Source organism: Armigeres subalbatus, chromosome 3 (genome assembly GCF_024139115.2).
Source record: "Armigeres subalbatus isolate Guangzhou_Male chromosome 3, GZ_Asu_2, whole genome shotgun sequence".
In the NCBI taxonomy this organism is placed as follows: Eukaryota; Metazoa; Arthropoda; class Insecta; order Diptera; family Culicidae; genus Armigeres; species Armigeres subalbatus.
The window spans coordinates 274,138,158-274,154,136 of NC_085141.1; the positions used below are offsets into that span (position 1 = coordinate 274,138,158).

At 36.3% G+C, this 15,979-nt stretch overlaps 1 protein-coding gene across 6 annotated transcripts in view; it reads right to left on the reverse strand.

The window, feature by feature from the left end:
- Positions 1-15,979, reverse strand: part of LOC134224442 (hexokinase type 2) — a 105,785-nt gene that overhangs the window by 15,141 nt on the left and 74,665 nt on the right. For 5 of the 6 annotated variants that reach the window (XM_062703794.1, XM_062703792.1, XM_062703791.1 and 2 more), the window contains 3 exons: positions 3,667-3,829; positions 3,412-3,596; positions 516-689 (listed from right to left, as the gene is read on the reverse strand). In XM_062703794.1, coding sequence (XP_062559778.1) covers positions 516-689; positions 3,412-3,596; positions 3,667-3,829 — 522 coding nt within the window. Of the gene's footprint in view, positions 1-55; positions 156-515; positions 690-3,411; positions 3,597-3,666; positions 3,830-15,979 lie in introns of all 6 variants that reach the window. The other variant, XM_062703790.1, reaches the window with a different exon arrangement.

The following is a 15,979-nucleotide window of genomic DNA, read 5'->3' on the forward strand; positions in this document are numbered from 1 at the left end:
ACCAAAGGTGGTGCCGGCTACCATAAAATGTATCCTCAGCCGAGGAAAGGCTTACCAATTATCACTCCAATTCTACAATTGCGATTGCTATGCGCACACGACATTAGCGTTCCGGTCGAGTCGTTCAAGATGGCCATCACAAATAGCGTTACGTCCTGTACGTTTGCAAAGAGATATTGGTCGGTGTGTGTGTGTGCGCGTCGTGACATTCATCACAGATGGTAATGATCGTCAGTGCGAAATTGTTTGTTGTTTTATAGGAAGCACGCGAATCAATTTAGTTGGGTTGATGAGTTGTTTGAAATTTTTTATGATTTCAATTGCACCATATCCGATTGTCGCCAAATTGGTGATAGCACGAGGAAAAAGATGAAAAGACAAAATTTCGATTTATGATTTAATAAATGCCTTATTCGGAGGCGGCCTACTACTGGTATAGCTCTGTTTGTGGCATTAGATCAGCACAAATTTAGTTGTTGTTTGCAACGAAACGGTTTATGAACTTTTTAACTCACCCCTCGTCTGGCGATGGCATCTTTAAGCAACTGCACAACGTCCTCGCCGACGACTCCGGAACAGTTGAAACCTTTGGTCCACCGCGCTAGAATACCTTTGGTTAGTCCGAGCTGTGTCAGCGGGAATGAGAATGTGAAGCCTAGAGGTAGTTTTTCTTCGTAGACAGAATGTTCCTGAGGAGTAAAAAAACATAAATTAGTTCAAAATTCAGTTAATCAATTCTAAAATTTCATTGGAAGGCAAAAAATAATCATTAATAGAGGGAATGGTTTCCGCATCCCGATCTCCCGGTCCTTCTCATAGATAGTGCTGTAAGATTCTTTTGAGTGGGATGAGAACGTACAAGCTTGCTTCTAAATTGTATTTTTTGCCTTTTTGTAGTTTCGTAAAAGTATATTTTACGCAACATTTAACCAACAAAACAGTTTAGTACCCCACTGTAAAATATCATATATTACGGACTTTTCTGTCGTTTTGGGCGAAATTTATTCTGCGGAAAGCTAGTTGTTCAAATGCCACTTAGCCGAATAATACATTAAGCTGAAAGTCATCTAGCCGAAATCTATTTGGCAGGTTATGACCGGTAGGCCTACATAACCTGTTCGGTTAATGACATTTTTGGCCAAAAGCCCCTTTCTGCCAAACGACTTTTTCGCCCAAACTTTTTTGGCCAAAAAACTTGTTCGGCAAAAAGGCCATTTCTGCCATGTGTTATTTATCATGTATTACACTTTTCAACTCTTAGGCCCTGGAAACCACGAATAAAATTATGCCCAAATCCACCACTTTGCGAGATACAGGAATTTGATTTTATTTTTTCATTTTTCGGAAAAATACATCTTTTTTATCAAATTTCATATAAATTATTTTCTAATAATGAGATGTTCAGTACCACGTTACACACAAATGATATCACATCAATTGGATTTGTGTTTCCAAATCAGCCCTCCAAATGGCAGAACTCATAATGGTGCGAAAAATGATTTTTTGGCTATGTTTCGTGGTGTATTTTGTAGCTAAGACATATCTGTACATTTCCTTGCATGTGGCTGTGAAAAGTTAAAAGATACACAGGCCGAAAATAACGTTTGGCCGAACAAGTTATTTGCCCGTTAGATTATTCGGCCGAATAAACGTTCGTTTGGCAGAAAGGCCGGCGTCCATTTGGCTGAAAATGTCATGTAATCGATCGAGTCGACATTCTTGGTTCCATATGACCCGTTCAACAAATTTCATTTCAACAGAATGACTTTTTCTGTCAAGTGGTCCTTTCTGCCAAACGACCATGTCAGACAAAAGTAATTTTCGGCCGAATGACCTATTCGGCCAAATGACACATGGCTGAAATGGCCGTTTTGTCGAACAGGTCTTTTGGCCAAAAAAGTTTGGCTGAAATGTTCGTTTGGCGGAAAGGGGCTTTTGGTCGAAAATGTCATTAGCCGAACAGGTCATGTAGGCTAACCGGTCATAACCTGCCAAATAGATTGCGGCTAGATGACTTTCAGCATAATGTATCATTCGGCTAAGTGGCATTCGAACAACTAGCTTTCCGTCGAATAAATTTCGCCCAACGACAGAAAGGGCCGTTTTTCCGAGGATTACAATACGGCCGAAAATGTTGTTTATCCAAACTGGTTATTTGGTCGAAAAAGTCGTTTGGCAGAAGGATGATTTTACTGAAAATGTAATTTAGCCGAAATGACCGTATACGAAAATGTCGTTCGGACGAACCGGTCCTTTTGCCGTAAAAGTCGTTTGACCGAAATTATTGTTTAGAAGAAAGGTATACTTATAAGAAATGATATTTCAAACGACTGTATTCTCTATTTGGTCATTTCGGCCAAATGACCGAGTAGGGTTAAGGTTTTTTTTTTGGTAATTTTACCATTTCGGCCGAATGTCGCTTTTGGTCGATATACAAAGAACTTCTCTTAAAAATCCAATGAAATTTATTAAAATTTCCCGATGGAATTCCGACCAGTTTTCCGCGACTACTTGAAAATTTTACTTAGAAATTCTGAAGAATTTTCTGTGGAACTTCCGTAAAAATCAAAGGATTTCCCGTTAAAACTCCTACTAAATTTTCACGGGAATTCCCATGAATTTCCTGTGCAATTTTTCGAAGAATATATTATATAGTATACTCATTGGAAATACCGGCTTCCTAATGAAATTCTTAACTATTTTCTTTAGAAATTTGGAACAATTTCCCGGGAATATTCCGAAAAAATTTTAGTGAATATTTTGGGAAAACTTAGAAGAATTTCATGAGCACTACAATGCGTAGTTGCCACTCCGTGATTGACTAGAACTTGAGAAATTGCGCAGAACCAAATCAATGGAGTTTGGTGATGGCTTTCCATTCTCAATGTACACGTTTTGGATGCTCATATATTTCCAGTCAATAACGGCGCCGGCCACGTCCTTACGGTCATATAGGAAACAAAGGATTATTAGTCTAACTCTCGTTGCTAGTGACCGAGTATACCTCTGCATCTCCACAATTGTCTTGGGATTGGATACTGTGTTAGTTATAAAAGATATTTTATCTGGATTCACTTCGGTAAGTTATACGTTTGGGAAAACTAGGAAGTAATTCATTACATTTTCTCGGCGAAATGCAAAAGATTCTCCGGTTTATGTCTAGAAAATATCACTAAAGAGTCTAGACAAAAATCTATAACAAACGCCCGTAATAAGAAAATCGCTAGTTCCGGCAACGTTCCACTAACAATATGAGCATATTCGCCTACAGCACCATCTATGAGTAAAAGGGGGGGCTGGGGGGTGTTGGTATGGCACCAACGGTCGGTTTGAGAACCATTTCCCTCACTATACAATACTTCAAAAGCAGATTTTTTTCGTGTAGAAAAAATGAACTGCCCCTGAACTTACCTTCATAAAATTAGCTAAACATTCCGCAATGTGGTCAAACAGTTGTGTCCCACTGCCAAGCATAATACTCTGTGGAATGGCGTAGATTTTCGACAACATCTCGAAGTCGTTCTCATCTTTGAGGTGAATTAGCAGCACTCGGAAGTTGGTACCGCCCAGATCCAGTGCGAGAAATTTGCCCTTTTCTGCAATGAAGATTATTCAATTGTCAGGTACCAGTTATGGCTTTCCGTTACACAGTCAAGCGATACTCACCTTTTCCATTTGGCAGATCCTGTACGTAGGTGATGAAACATTTGATGTCTGCTTCGGGCTGTGTGGCTTTTCCTAGACCTCGGTTGATTTCCTTCAGCAACCGCCGCATGATCTCCTCGATCTGTTTGTCTGACAGTATCAGTTCCTGACATTGTTCACGGATCTGAAGCAAGAGGAGAAGAACAGATAAACTTTTTAGCGTGGTGTTTTTTTCTGGATTATGGTCTAGAAAATAAAGAAGTAATGCCTTAACTGTAGATACAAATTTATTTTAAGCTTTTCCATTTTAATACGTTTAATTATGGCTTTTTAAGTCGTAAAATGAGCTAACAAAGTGATGTGTTTTTGGGGTAAAATAAAACAAATGTAGATCTCGGATGGTGAAATTGAATAATTTGTCACCCGCACGTAATAGACAAACATCAAAATAAATCCCATTTCAGTTGTTTCAACCTAATCGAATTTGAATTGTGCTACAAGTGTCGTAATATTAAAACAACACGAAAACAGTCTTTACTGCTCAATCCAATATGTCAATTGTCAAGCATTTCAGTGGCTATAGCAGTCGTGTTTGAATAAAACTTTTAATCAACTGTAAAAACGGTAATGGAACACAAGTTGAAAAGAGCAGGCCAAGTTCCAGTTGGAATGGAAGGATTGATTTTTTTTTTCATTATTCATCGCTAATTCGAATTCATATTCATATTTTACCGCAAAATAGGGTTCCTGTTTTTCAACATAGAACAATTTTTAAAAAATTGAAATTTGATATTTTTAGTATAGTTTATCACGATTGTTACTTGAAGGCGAGTAATGAAAAAAGTGAAGCATCTGCGCCATGTGGTTCGTTTCCTGGATTAAGTTTCAGCTCAAGTTTACATAAGCATTGAGACAGCTGATAGTGGTGTACTTCTGGTTTAGCTGGGCGGCGCAGGTCAAGCACTATAACCGTACGGAAGGTCACGTCGTAATACCCACTTGACTTGACTGATTAGCTGAATTATTAGCACATTTATGTATTCAAAAGATCGATTTTGATAGCCTGATTGGCTGATAGGCACGTTCTTTTGTTTGGGTTGGCGTCTCGAACGGTTTCCGTTACTGTTTTGACAGGATGGCACCCGCCGACCGACGGCCAGACTAGGACCCAGTTCCAGTATGGATGTTTTGATTGGCATTTCTAAATTGACTTAGTAAGTTTGTTGAATGAAACTTGTTTTGGCTTCCTTATCACGCCATGCCTTCTTATTGAATATTTGTTTTTGGTTCGATCTTTGTAAATATTGACTGTGTGCTCAATAAAATATTCCAATGTGGAGTCAAAATAAATAGGAATGTTATTTCAAAATGTATACAAAAAGGTTATTATAATAGTGTCTTTCAATTAACTAAAGATTGTGGATTTCATCTCTTTTTGGTAGACAGAAAACTTGCAATCCTGACATGGCTAAGTCGATTCTCGGTCGACTGTCGGCACTTTTTGTGTTTCCACGGCTATGCCTATCATTCCACGGACGTTCCGAATATATTTTATTATGATTAACAATTGAAACTCAATGAATCATATAAATTTGATGAATTCCCAAAATATCCGAAGTTTACCTGAGTAGTTTTTGATTTTAATTCGAAAAGCTCATGAAGATATTCACATTTTGAATGCAGCCATAAGAGGAAGATTAAAATCACATTGCTTGCTTTTTTTTATATTAATATGTCGAACAGGGAAGAATGTATTATATAGGGGAACTGTCCCGTTTTCAATCTCACTGTACATATATTCATCTCATCGCGAAACAAAGAAATACGGCACCAATTTCGTCGCTTCTTTTTGCTAACATGCATGCTCACTGTTGAAAAAAATCACAAAAACAATAAACAAATCAAATACCTTTTCATTGCTTTGTTTTTCGTAGGACCAATATCGGAGCTATGAGATGAAGTCCAGGAGCAGTAACCCTATTATATTCCTGTTGAAACTGAATTAGTGCTTTTTGTTTTTATTTCCTTCTGTTATTAAAAGTATGCCATAAAAACTTGTTAAGTGTTTTCAAAACAGGAGGCTAAAATAAGGGTGTCTTGCTACTTCTCTTTCTACCATTTTTTTATGCCAAGGATTCCGCAGAAATCTATTTTTAAATGACTCCCTTGACGAGGATTTTGTCTCGCCTAATAGTACCGCTCTGGATGTCTCAACGTTTTAATTTATGCGGCATAATAGTATCGATGGAAAGCCGTATAATGTAGTCGACGGGATATTGTAAGGTTTCTACTGTTTTTCCTCCATAACTAATCTTTCTTAGCCTTCGTGATGATGACGATGTAAAAACCCAATGACAGGGAACGGTCTCATTATCAAATGGCAATCATAAATTGATTCTGTTTGGGAATAGACAATGCACGTTTTGACTTCCTTGTACTATAAGGTGCACTGAAAGGCTGTGGGATTATTTCCATCTAACTCTTGATAGGAATCCCAGGGATTATTAATAAAAATCAGGATTATAAAAACATCGTTAATTATTGAACATGGCAGAATAAGCCCTTGTAAAACTACGACGAATCGTCTGGCGGGATAGATTGAAATCAAAACCTGGTGCAACCTCATTAAATGCCCGTTGTATACCCACCAATGCTTCACGTTGTCCGTAATATTTATACCTTCGAAAAGGTATCCTCAGTTGTACGCTGTACTTCGAACGTACAAGTTTACTGATTTCAGAATCAGGGCAGTCAATTCCGCCTTAAAGCGTATCAACAAAGGCCATGGTCGGTCCTATGCGCTTCCGCGATTTTAGGCTTTCAAGATTAATTAATTGACAACGGTTGCTGTATTCGGGTAACCGGAATGGTTCCGTCATGGAAGCAACCGAAGAGCAAAACGTATGTGCCGGTCTTGAACAGATTCAATTCTTGCTGATCCGTTCTGGTAATCCGGATGCCAAACAGCGGAACAATATTCCAGCGTCGATGAAACCTGCGATCAATACCTACAGTAACTTCAAGCAATTAAGGCATAGCCATAAGCTACACGAAAGAGGGCTTCTCGATCACGTAAGAGACATCATGCTTGAATTTAAGCTGCGTATTCTCAATAACATCAAGTTGTGTATCACAGTACCGTTGAGTTCGTAGTTGTAAACTGTAGGCTGACGTGCACGAGTTGAAAAGATCACTTAACATTTGCTAGAATTGGCAGAAATTTTTATACGTACAGGTTAAATCACTTTGTCATTAAGCGCATTTTACACCTCCCGTGAACGTGAACGTGAACAAACTGTTTTTCGATAATAACTTCTTGATACATACTCAAATCGTGAGGGAATCATGTTCAAATGAAAGGCAGATGCTGCATTTAGTAGTGAGATGCATAAAAACATGAAAAACATCAATAATATCAGATTTATGAGCATTCCACGGTCATGCCTGTGAAATCATCGTGAAATCGTATCTGCGGTGAACTCATCGCAAGTGTAAACGCGACGGTGAACATGAACGTGAAGCTGTGGTGAATTCAAAAATACAAGGAGAATAGATTGATTTGGATTGGTAGTTCACACCGACACCGAGAGTGTTTACTGTTCTTGTTGAATCGGTTTCGGTGGGTTCCTGCTTTGTGTGTCGCTGTCGCTCATTTTAATACTCGTATCGGTTTGGTCGGAAGGAAACTAACTCAGTAGTTTCTCATAAATGAATTGTGTTTCTTTTTTATTATTTGGTAATATATTTTTTTTCTTTTTGATGATGATGAAGTTGATGATGATACTACCATCTATTGTAGCAAGGCACCTGCCGATAGCACTGGCCATATCTGACAAACGATTTGATCATGTTTATATTATTGTTTGCATTTCATCAAACTCCTGTATGAAGGGCCAAAAATGGGTGGGGTGGTTCCATAAGCAAAGACACTTATGCGAAATCCACGGGATGAATAGAGAATCTCCTTCCAGAAGAAAGTTCGTACAAATAATAATACAAACACGCCCTCGTTTCTCAGATTGACCCAATAGATGGGGAGAAGAGCCCGCCCTTTATCCACGAAATGTTAACGATTTGGCGATTCCACTCTTCCTATCCAAATCGCTTCAATCGGGTGCTCTGATGGTTGTTTCATATGCAGTTAATAAGATAGTTTTAATTCAATTATTTGTATATAAAATGGAATTCTCTCACCAAATTTTCATTTGTTTTTCCGAGATGCACGGGATCCATTCTTCAACACCAGTATGAATATAATTTTTTTTCTTTTTAAATATTTATTTTAATACTTCAATCATTCGTATATTCAATCGAAAAATTTATATTTTCATGGATAGATTACTTCATTCATAAAAAAATTAATTCATTCTTCTTCCTGTTCAATGGCTCTATATTACCACTGAATCTTGGCCTGCTTCTTTACTCAATATTCCATTAACATTTCCACAGTTATTATTTGATGTTTCTATTCTGTACCCGTCCATTGCATGGATATGTGTCTTTTGTTGCAAGTACAAAAATACGCTATGCCCAGTGAGTCGAGATTGCCGAAAACCCGAAAAAAATCTTTTAGACCGCAACGAAAATCGAGAATACTCCGCCTTTGCTGGCAAGGCTAACTAGAAACCATTGTATTTATTCATAATTTTATTTTTTTTATTTTATGATTTATATTTGATGTAATAGTTAATTTATGTACAAAAGAAATACGACTGGAAGATTTGGTTTTTTTTTGGTGTTGTATTTTTATTAAATTATATTAATTTATACGGGTCTCCAGTTAGCCTTTGCGAGCAAAAGGCGTAGGATTCTAACACAAATTCCAACGAGTTTTCACATTTTTTTTCTATATTTTATCTTTAGGAAATTTCTCTAAAATTGTGTTCATCTCTTCACTGTGGATCCATAGAGGTGCACTAAATATGACAATAGTTAGAAATTTAAGGGATTTAGGGGTCAAATAGGCATCAAAGTGCGTTTTATGTGAATTTTTCATGTCTTCTTCTTCTTCTTCTTTGATTCGAGGGGTTTTTGAGGTCAACAAGCTCAGAAGCTTATTTTATATTAAAAATAAATTCACAAAAATGCGCTTTGATGATTATTTTACCCCAAAAACACTTTAATTTTCAACTTTTGGCAACAAAATATGTATAGTGCTTTTTGAGGATCCACAATGAAGAGGAAACACAATTTTAGTACAATATAAAAGGACGAAAAATATGAAAAAAAAATGATTTATGGGACATTGGAGTAAAACGTGCTCAATAACTACATACAGTACACTGCCAAAAATATCTATATAAGATATATGTGTCGCCGTTATACATTTTTGCAATAGCACCACCCTAATATAATCGATATAGAACCACACATAAATTAAATAATTGTTAATTCGAGACCACACATAAAGTTTATTTGGATATATATTTTATTAGTACTTCGCGTGTAGAACGGTTATGTGTGCGCTGATATACATCATAAGTTAAATCTATGGATTTTTGCCAATAAATATGTGTGGATTTTTAGTAGTGTAGTATCCCGCGTCTATAAAAAATCACTCACTGAATTTCTTTGAAAATTTTCTTTTGAATAAGCTCTCATTCTCCTCTGTCGTCCGTGAAAAAAGTTATCCTATTTTGTAAAAAAAAATATATTTAATGAGCTTTTAGACTTGTATGACCCCAAAGTCCCCTATAATTCAATACATTCTATGAAATATATGATTATTTGTTATTTTCATTATATCATTGGCAAATATCATTTAAATTAATAGTATTTTCAGTTTCGCTGGTAACAAATCGCGTCGATCACTTTTTATGCACCTTTAAAATCGTCGCCAATATCTTTATTTTAAATCTGTACTCAACTTCTGGAAATAATCTGTTTATTGAAATCAAACAATTTTGTTCGTAGTTGATCTGACAGATCTTATGGCCATGTTTGCTGGCGACAATTTGCTTTGCGACGATTTCAAATTGACGCGGCCGGAAAATTCAAATAAAATGCATTTTGACGCTTATTAAACACCAAAATCCCTGAAATTTTCAACTTTTTCCAGCAAAATATATGTAGTGCCCTTCTGTCGATCCACAGTGAAGAGATAAACACAATTTTAGAGCAATGTCCTAAAGATAAAATGACAAAAAATATGTAAACTCGTGATGTATGGGACATTGGGGCAAAACGAGCCTCATAACTACATACAGAAGTGTTCCACGTCCTTGATTCTTACATTCTTTGGAAAATTTCTTTTTGAATAAGCCCTTAATCTCTTCTGTAAGTTTTCGGTAAAGAAAGTTATTATTTTTTCTTCTTTTGAAAGCGGATTACCTCATGTGCAATGAAGGAAAAAATATCATTTTTTTTGTGTATTTTTTACAACACCATCATTATTGTTCATTAATTATAATTAGTTCATTTGCTTATTTATTAAGTCACTGATTTACTTTACTAGGTTTCAAAATAAATTTATTGATTTATTATTTTTTGTTGTTGATATATTAGATTTTTGAGTGATTAGTTTATTAATTTCTTTTTAATTCATCAATTTACTGTTCATAAAAGCATAACTTTTCCATATTGATAGCAAATCATGTAAACATTGGACAGTTATGCTTGCAGCGGCAGTTTAGTAATTTATTTATTTTTAATTGATTAATTCATCAATTTTTTTATTCATCAATTTTTTAGTTTATTATTTCATTGATTTATAAATTTATAAATTTGTTCATTTATCAATTTGGTAATTTAATAATTTATTAACATACCTTTATAAACTTATTATGAAATATTTTTTATTATTTTACTATTTTATTTTTGATTATTTTATTATATATTTTTTTTTATTCGATAATTTATAAATTCATTCATTTCTGAATTTATTAATCTAAAAAATTATCCATTTATTAGGTTTTCAAATCAATAATTTTGTAATTTAATCGATTGTTCGTTTTTTAAATTTATCAACCCATTAATTTGAAGTCATTTATTTATTTATTAATTCTTTTGTTTATTCAAAGTCTTAGCTATATTAGTTATAAATGCTTGGCATACTTTTTCTGCTTTGCTACTACTGAATCATTTGATATGCTTCCGATATGTTTGTGCATCGTCTCTGTCGTTCACGGTGAACAGATTTTCAGAATGCTTTTGCCATTCGAACGTGAACGAGCTCCGTGGAATTTTTTACCTGATTTACCAGAGAAAGCTTCTCTCCTCTCTGATATATACACCATATACGCCATATATTCACCACAGCAATACAGGGAGAATGAAGAATCTAACAAGATGTGTAGATTGCCTCTCTGTCGTTTTCATCCTGCCTGTCTGTCTGCCCTCGTTTTTTTTTGGTACACACATGCTCGTATGCTCTTTGCGTTATGACCATCCACGAGGTACAGATATTAATATTAATTATCATTCAGAATGTTTGTGATTAGGTATACCTATATTAGTTTATTCAATAAAGTTGTTTATTTGAAACAGTTTATGTGAGTAATTTACATAATTTGGATAATGACTATCAAAAAAATCTTAGCACAGCAAAAATTATTGAATACATATTAAGACTTTCAAAAGTAAACACAACAATTAAATACGGTACGGATATACGATACGCGATCAATTGAATTTAATACACGAAAAATTGAGCAAAAATTGTTTTGTTTTATTGGCGAACTGGTCAAATATTCAAACAGTAATTCACACTATTCGAACAAATAAATAATAAATTAAAAAAAAAAATGAGATGAAGAAAAGTATTAAACAAATGTAAGCCAAAATAGAAAGTCAAAAATGATATCTAGCAAAAGTAATGTCAAAATCAATCGTTCAAATGGGATAGAAGTCACTAGATAGAAAATTAGAAGAAATTACTTCTCTTTTCGTAAATTCGTATTTTCTTAACTATAATTGCATAATTGAACATTATTGTATTAATGTGTGGAACAGAATGTATCATGTTAATTACATGCTTCGTTGGTAGTTTTGCCAGAACTCCTTTGATGCGAACCAATCGAAAGATAATATTTGGATTCAGGTCAATTGATCACCGGAACTTGTTAATTCAGCTTTGAACGGTGCAAAATGTATACATTTGGTAGCACAGTTGAAAATTTGCCATTCAGAAATCATTAAGTACATGTACCTACTGGCTTTTCATAACAAAATTCCCGAACATTTAAACGAAAAGATGATTAAAATTAAACAACTTGATCAACATCGTTCCGTAGATTACCCACTCAAATAATTCATATACATATATGCGACAATATGTTTCATTTTTATTTCCTTTTTCATTTACTACTGCACACTTACTTGCTGCCTGCATTCGTGGGCAATAATTCAACACTTCCAACTAGACTCGATTGTCCACGACGATGTTCACTGTGAAATTATCGCTCTTTCTCACCTCTTGTTCATGTTCATGTTCACGGGAGGTGTACAGAGGGCTTTTTAGATGGGAGAGACCAGGACGAGATCAGGTTAAAAGGCTATTTTCAGTTCAAAATTGTGCAAATTTAAATCTTGTTGTAAGTTTTGATTGCGTCAGCAAACTTCTGGAATCACTGTGGAAAATTTCCACGGGAAATTGCATTTTTTTCGGAAAATTCAGAAATCCACAAGAAGTTCTTTTGATTTTCCACAGAAAAATCTTCGGAATATCCGCGGGACGAATATTTATGAGAAACTCTCTGAAATTTTCACAAGAAATTCTTCAGAATTTTCACGGAATGGAATTTTGGAAGAATTTGGATTTCTACAGAAAAAAATTGTATTGTCTATATCAATTCGGAAATTCCATGAGAAATCTTCTAAAAAGGGGAAAGGGTCGGCGAAAAGCTATTTGTCCGAATAACAGCCATTTAGCTGAATTCCATTTGCCTGAAATGGCCGAAATGGATATTAGTTCGAAAATGCTATAGCGAATAATGTCAATCCGTTTGCCCTAATGGGTCGTTTGATCGAAAAGGGCATCTGACCGAAAATGCAGAAATCCCAGAAAGAACCATTTGGTCGAAATGTCTTTTGGCTGAACAGCCAAAACTGTCGATGAACCCTTGACCCGTTCGGTGAAAAGGCCCTTTCACCCAAACGACCAGTTCGGCTAATTGGCCAAACGGCTTTTGACCAAAGCACCAGTTTGGCCGAACGACATTTTCGACTCAAAGAAGGGATCATATCTCCTCTTAAACCGAGCAAATGACTAAATCGAAAGAAGGAGTCATATCCTCTTCTTTCTTTTGCCGAGCAAATGCATCCTACAAAAAAGGATCGCATTTTCCCTTGCCTTACATCGAATAAATGCCTGAATTGAAAGAAGGAGTTATATCCTCCCTTGGCTTCTGCCGGGCAAATAGATCCGTTGAAAGAAGGGATCATGTCTTCAGTTTCCTAAACCTAAACCTTTCTGCTAGACAAATCCCTCAAAAGAAGGAATCATTGACAAGCATTGCATTGGAGCAGTTATGGATTAGAATTTCTACGACAGATCGATTGGTTAGCATAGGAATATTATATCTACCTCCAGACCGGCGTAGCGACATAAATTGCATTCGGGATCACATAAACTTTTTTAGCTCTATTAGTCCCAACCTGGACTTCAATGGCTTCGTTTTATTACTAGGAGACTATAATCAAACGAACCTGGAATAGGTTGCATCGGAAAACGGGTTTATGCATGTGAACCCTCAATCTGTTTTGTCCACCAGTAGCTCCGCATTGGTCGATGGTTTTTCGTTTAATGGCTTGACTCAGCTCAACGGAGTCCCTAACAAAAATAATCGGTTTCTGGATCTCATCCTCGCCAATGATGCAGCAGATGCAGTAATCTGGGGCCTCTCTTGTTCACGCTGTTTATCAAGGAACTTTCGCGACTCCTACCTCCTGGATGTCGTTTGTTTTATGCGAATGATGTTAAAACGTTTATGATTATCAACAGCATCGAGGACTGTGAAGAACTGTAATCGCGTGTGGATAGAATGGCGAACTGGTGCTCTGCTAATCTCCTGACGCTCAGTATTCGAAAATGTAATGCTATTTCCTTTTATCGGAAACACAAGCCTATAGTTTTTGACTATTGTGTCTCTGGTACTACCCTTGAAGAGTGAATAGGATTAAGGATTTAGGAGTCATACTGGATCAAGATAACGACATCATCGCAAAAGATAATCGACAATTCGGATTCATTTTCAAACTATCTGAAGACTTTCGGGACCCTTATTGCCCAAAATCTTTGTACTGCTCTCTAGTTTGTTCTATTATTGAATGTTGTCCTATAGTTTGGAGCCCTTATCATAGCGTCTGGATCTCAAGGCTAGAAACCGTGTAGCGTAGATTCGTGCGTTATGCACTTCGGCACCTACCATAAAGGGATCCCGCTCATCTTCCCGCATATTTGGATCGATGTAGACTACTATGGTATTGACACTCTTCAAATGAGAAGGAATAGATCGCAAGTTGCCTTCGTGGTCAAAATTGTGACTGGTGAAATTGACTCTCCGGAACTTCTCATGAGGTTAAATATTTATGCTTCGGAACGAGCAATGCGTCAACGGGATTTCCTGCACCTTCCTCCACGTAATCGAATGTATGGCATGAATGAACCTTTCCGTGCTACAGCGGCTGCTTTTAACAGCACAGCCATTTGATTTTAACTTACCATTGGCAACTTTTTTAAGAAGATTGTAATAGTTTAATGTATACTTGTTTACATATTTGCTATATTCATTGAGACCACTAAATGTCAGATAAATCCATACAATAAACATTAACATACCTTTCCGTGCCTTAAAACGAGCAAACAACCGAATTGAAAGCAAAAATCATATTTTACTTTAGTTCCGAAATTGATGATTTCATAATTTGTATGCCAAATGACAATTATGCCAAATGACCTAGCCGACTTCTATTTTGCCGGAACGGCTATTAGGTCGAAATTGTCATTTGGCTGAAAGTTACATACAGCCGAACTGGTAATCTGGCCAAAAATGTCGTTTTGTACCATAGGCAGTTTAGTCTAAAATGCGGTTTAACCGAAATGCTCTTTGGGCAAAAATGGGTACTGTAGGTATTACGGCCGAAAATGCCATCTGCTGAACAGTTAATATGGCCAAAAATGGTCATTTAGTCAAACGACTATTTCGGCCAAACAACCTATTCGGCTAAACCTATTCGGCAAAATAAGCAGTTAGGCCAAACGACATTTTCGGCCATATGTTCATTTTGGCCAAATGGGTTTCGGTGTAATGGTTTGTTCGGCCAAACAATTTTCGACCTTGCGACCTTTGGCCAAACAAATTTCGGCCATTCGGCCCTTTTTGAAATTTTCCACGAGGAATTCTTCGGAATTCTACAAATTTGAATGAACAGATTAACGGCGGTAGCGGCGTAGTATCTAACCTGGACCATGAAACATGGATGATTTTAGGTGCGAGTTAGCTCTACGGATCATTTATGTATTTTGAAAAACGTGACCCAAGGAACGTTGTTAGCTACCTCAGCGATGCTCGCAAACTTATTTATGGAGCTGTGATGCAAATACACATAATATCGATTGCAATGTATACAATATACACACAGTGGCAGTGAATCCAATAATATTATTCTTTTTAAAAAACGTGTTTCCGAAAGCTTAGTTTTTACTACTTTTTCAGTTGACGATACTGGAATCTGACGAACTATATACAATCATATTTATCGTATGAGCTGGATCCGATCTCAATTTACGATCGCCAAAGTTGGCAATCGCCAGTAAACTCATTTTACGATTCGTTCCCGTGGAAAACGTTTGTCGAACCAGGAAAAAATGATTTACCTCACGCATTGCCGCTGGACGTCGACTATTTTTGATCGATTGTGCGGGTTGAAGCCGTTGAACCTCTGACCTTCAGCAACATACCGGTCGGTAGTCGTTTCTTGTTTTCTGACTAACCGAATAGCCAAGTTGGTAAAGTGAATAAAAAAACCCAGATTAATCCACCTAGCGGTGATGGTGCCTTTCTCGAGTAAAAAGGTAATAAATGTAGCCTTTACGCTAACACCTCGATGATGTACAAGAAAGGCAAAACAGTTACACCGTCTAATGTTATGATAGATAATTTACACTAGTAGACGACAGATGGCGCTGCCAAAAGTTTCTCGAATTTCCTATGTTCGAATTTTGACTTTCAGACAATTTCATAGTACTATGAAACTGAACGAAGAGCATACTTACGCCTAAATGCGTGCAACAGGAGCATCTTTATAGTACGATGAAACTCTTAATGGGAGCAAGCCAAGGATAAACTTTAAAAATATTCATAGATGCAAGGCATTTTTCATAACACATTATTGT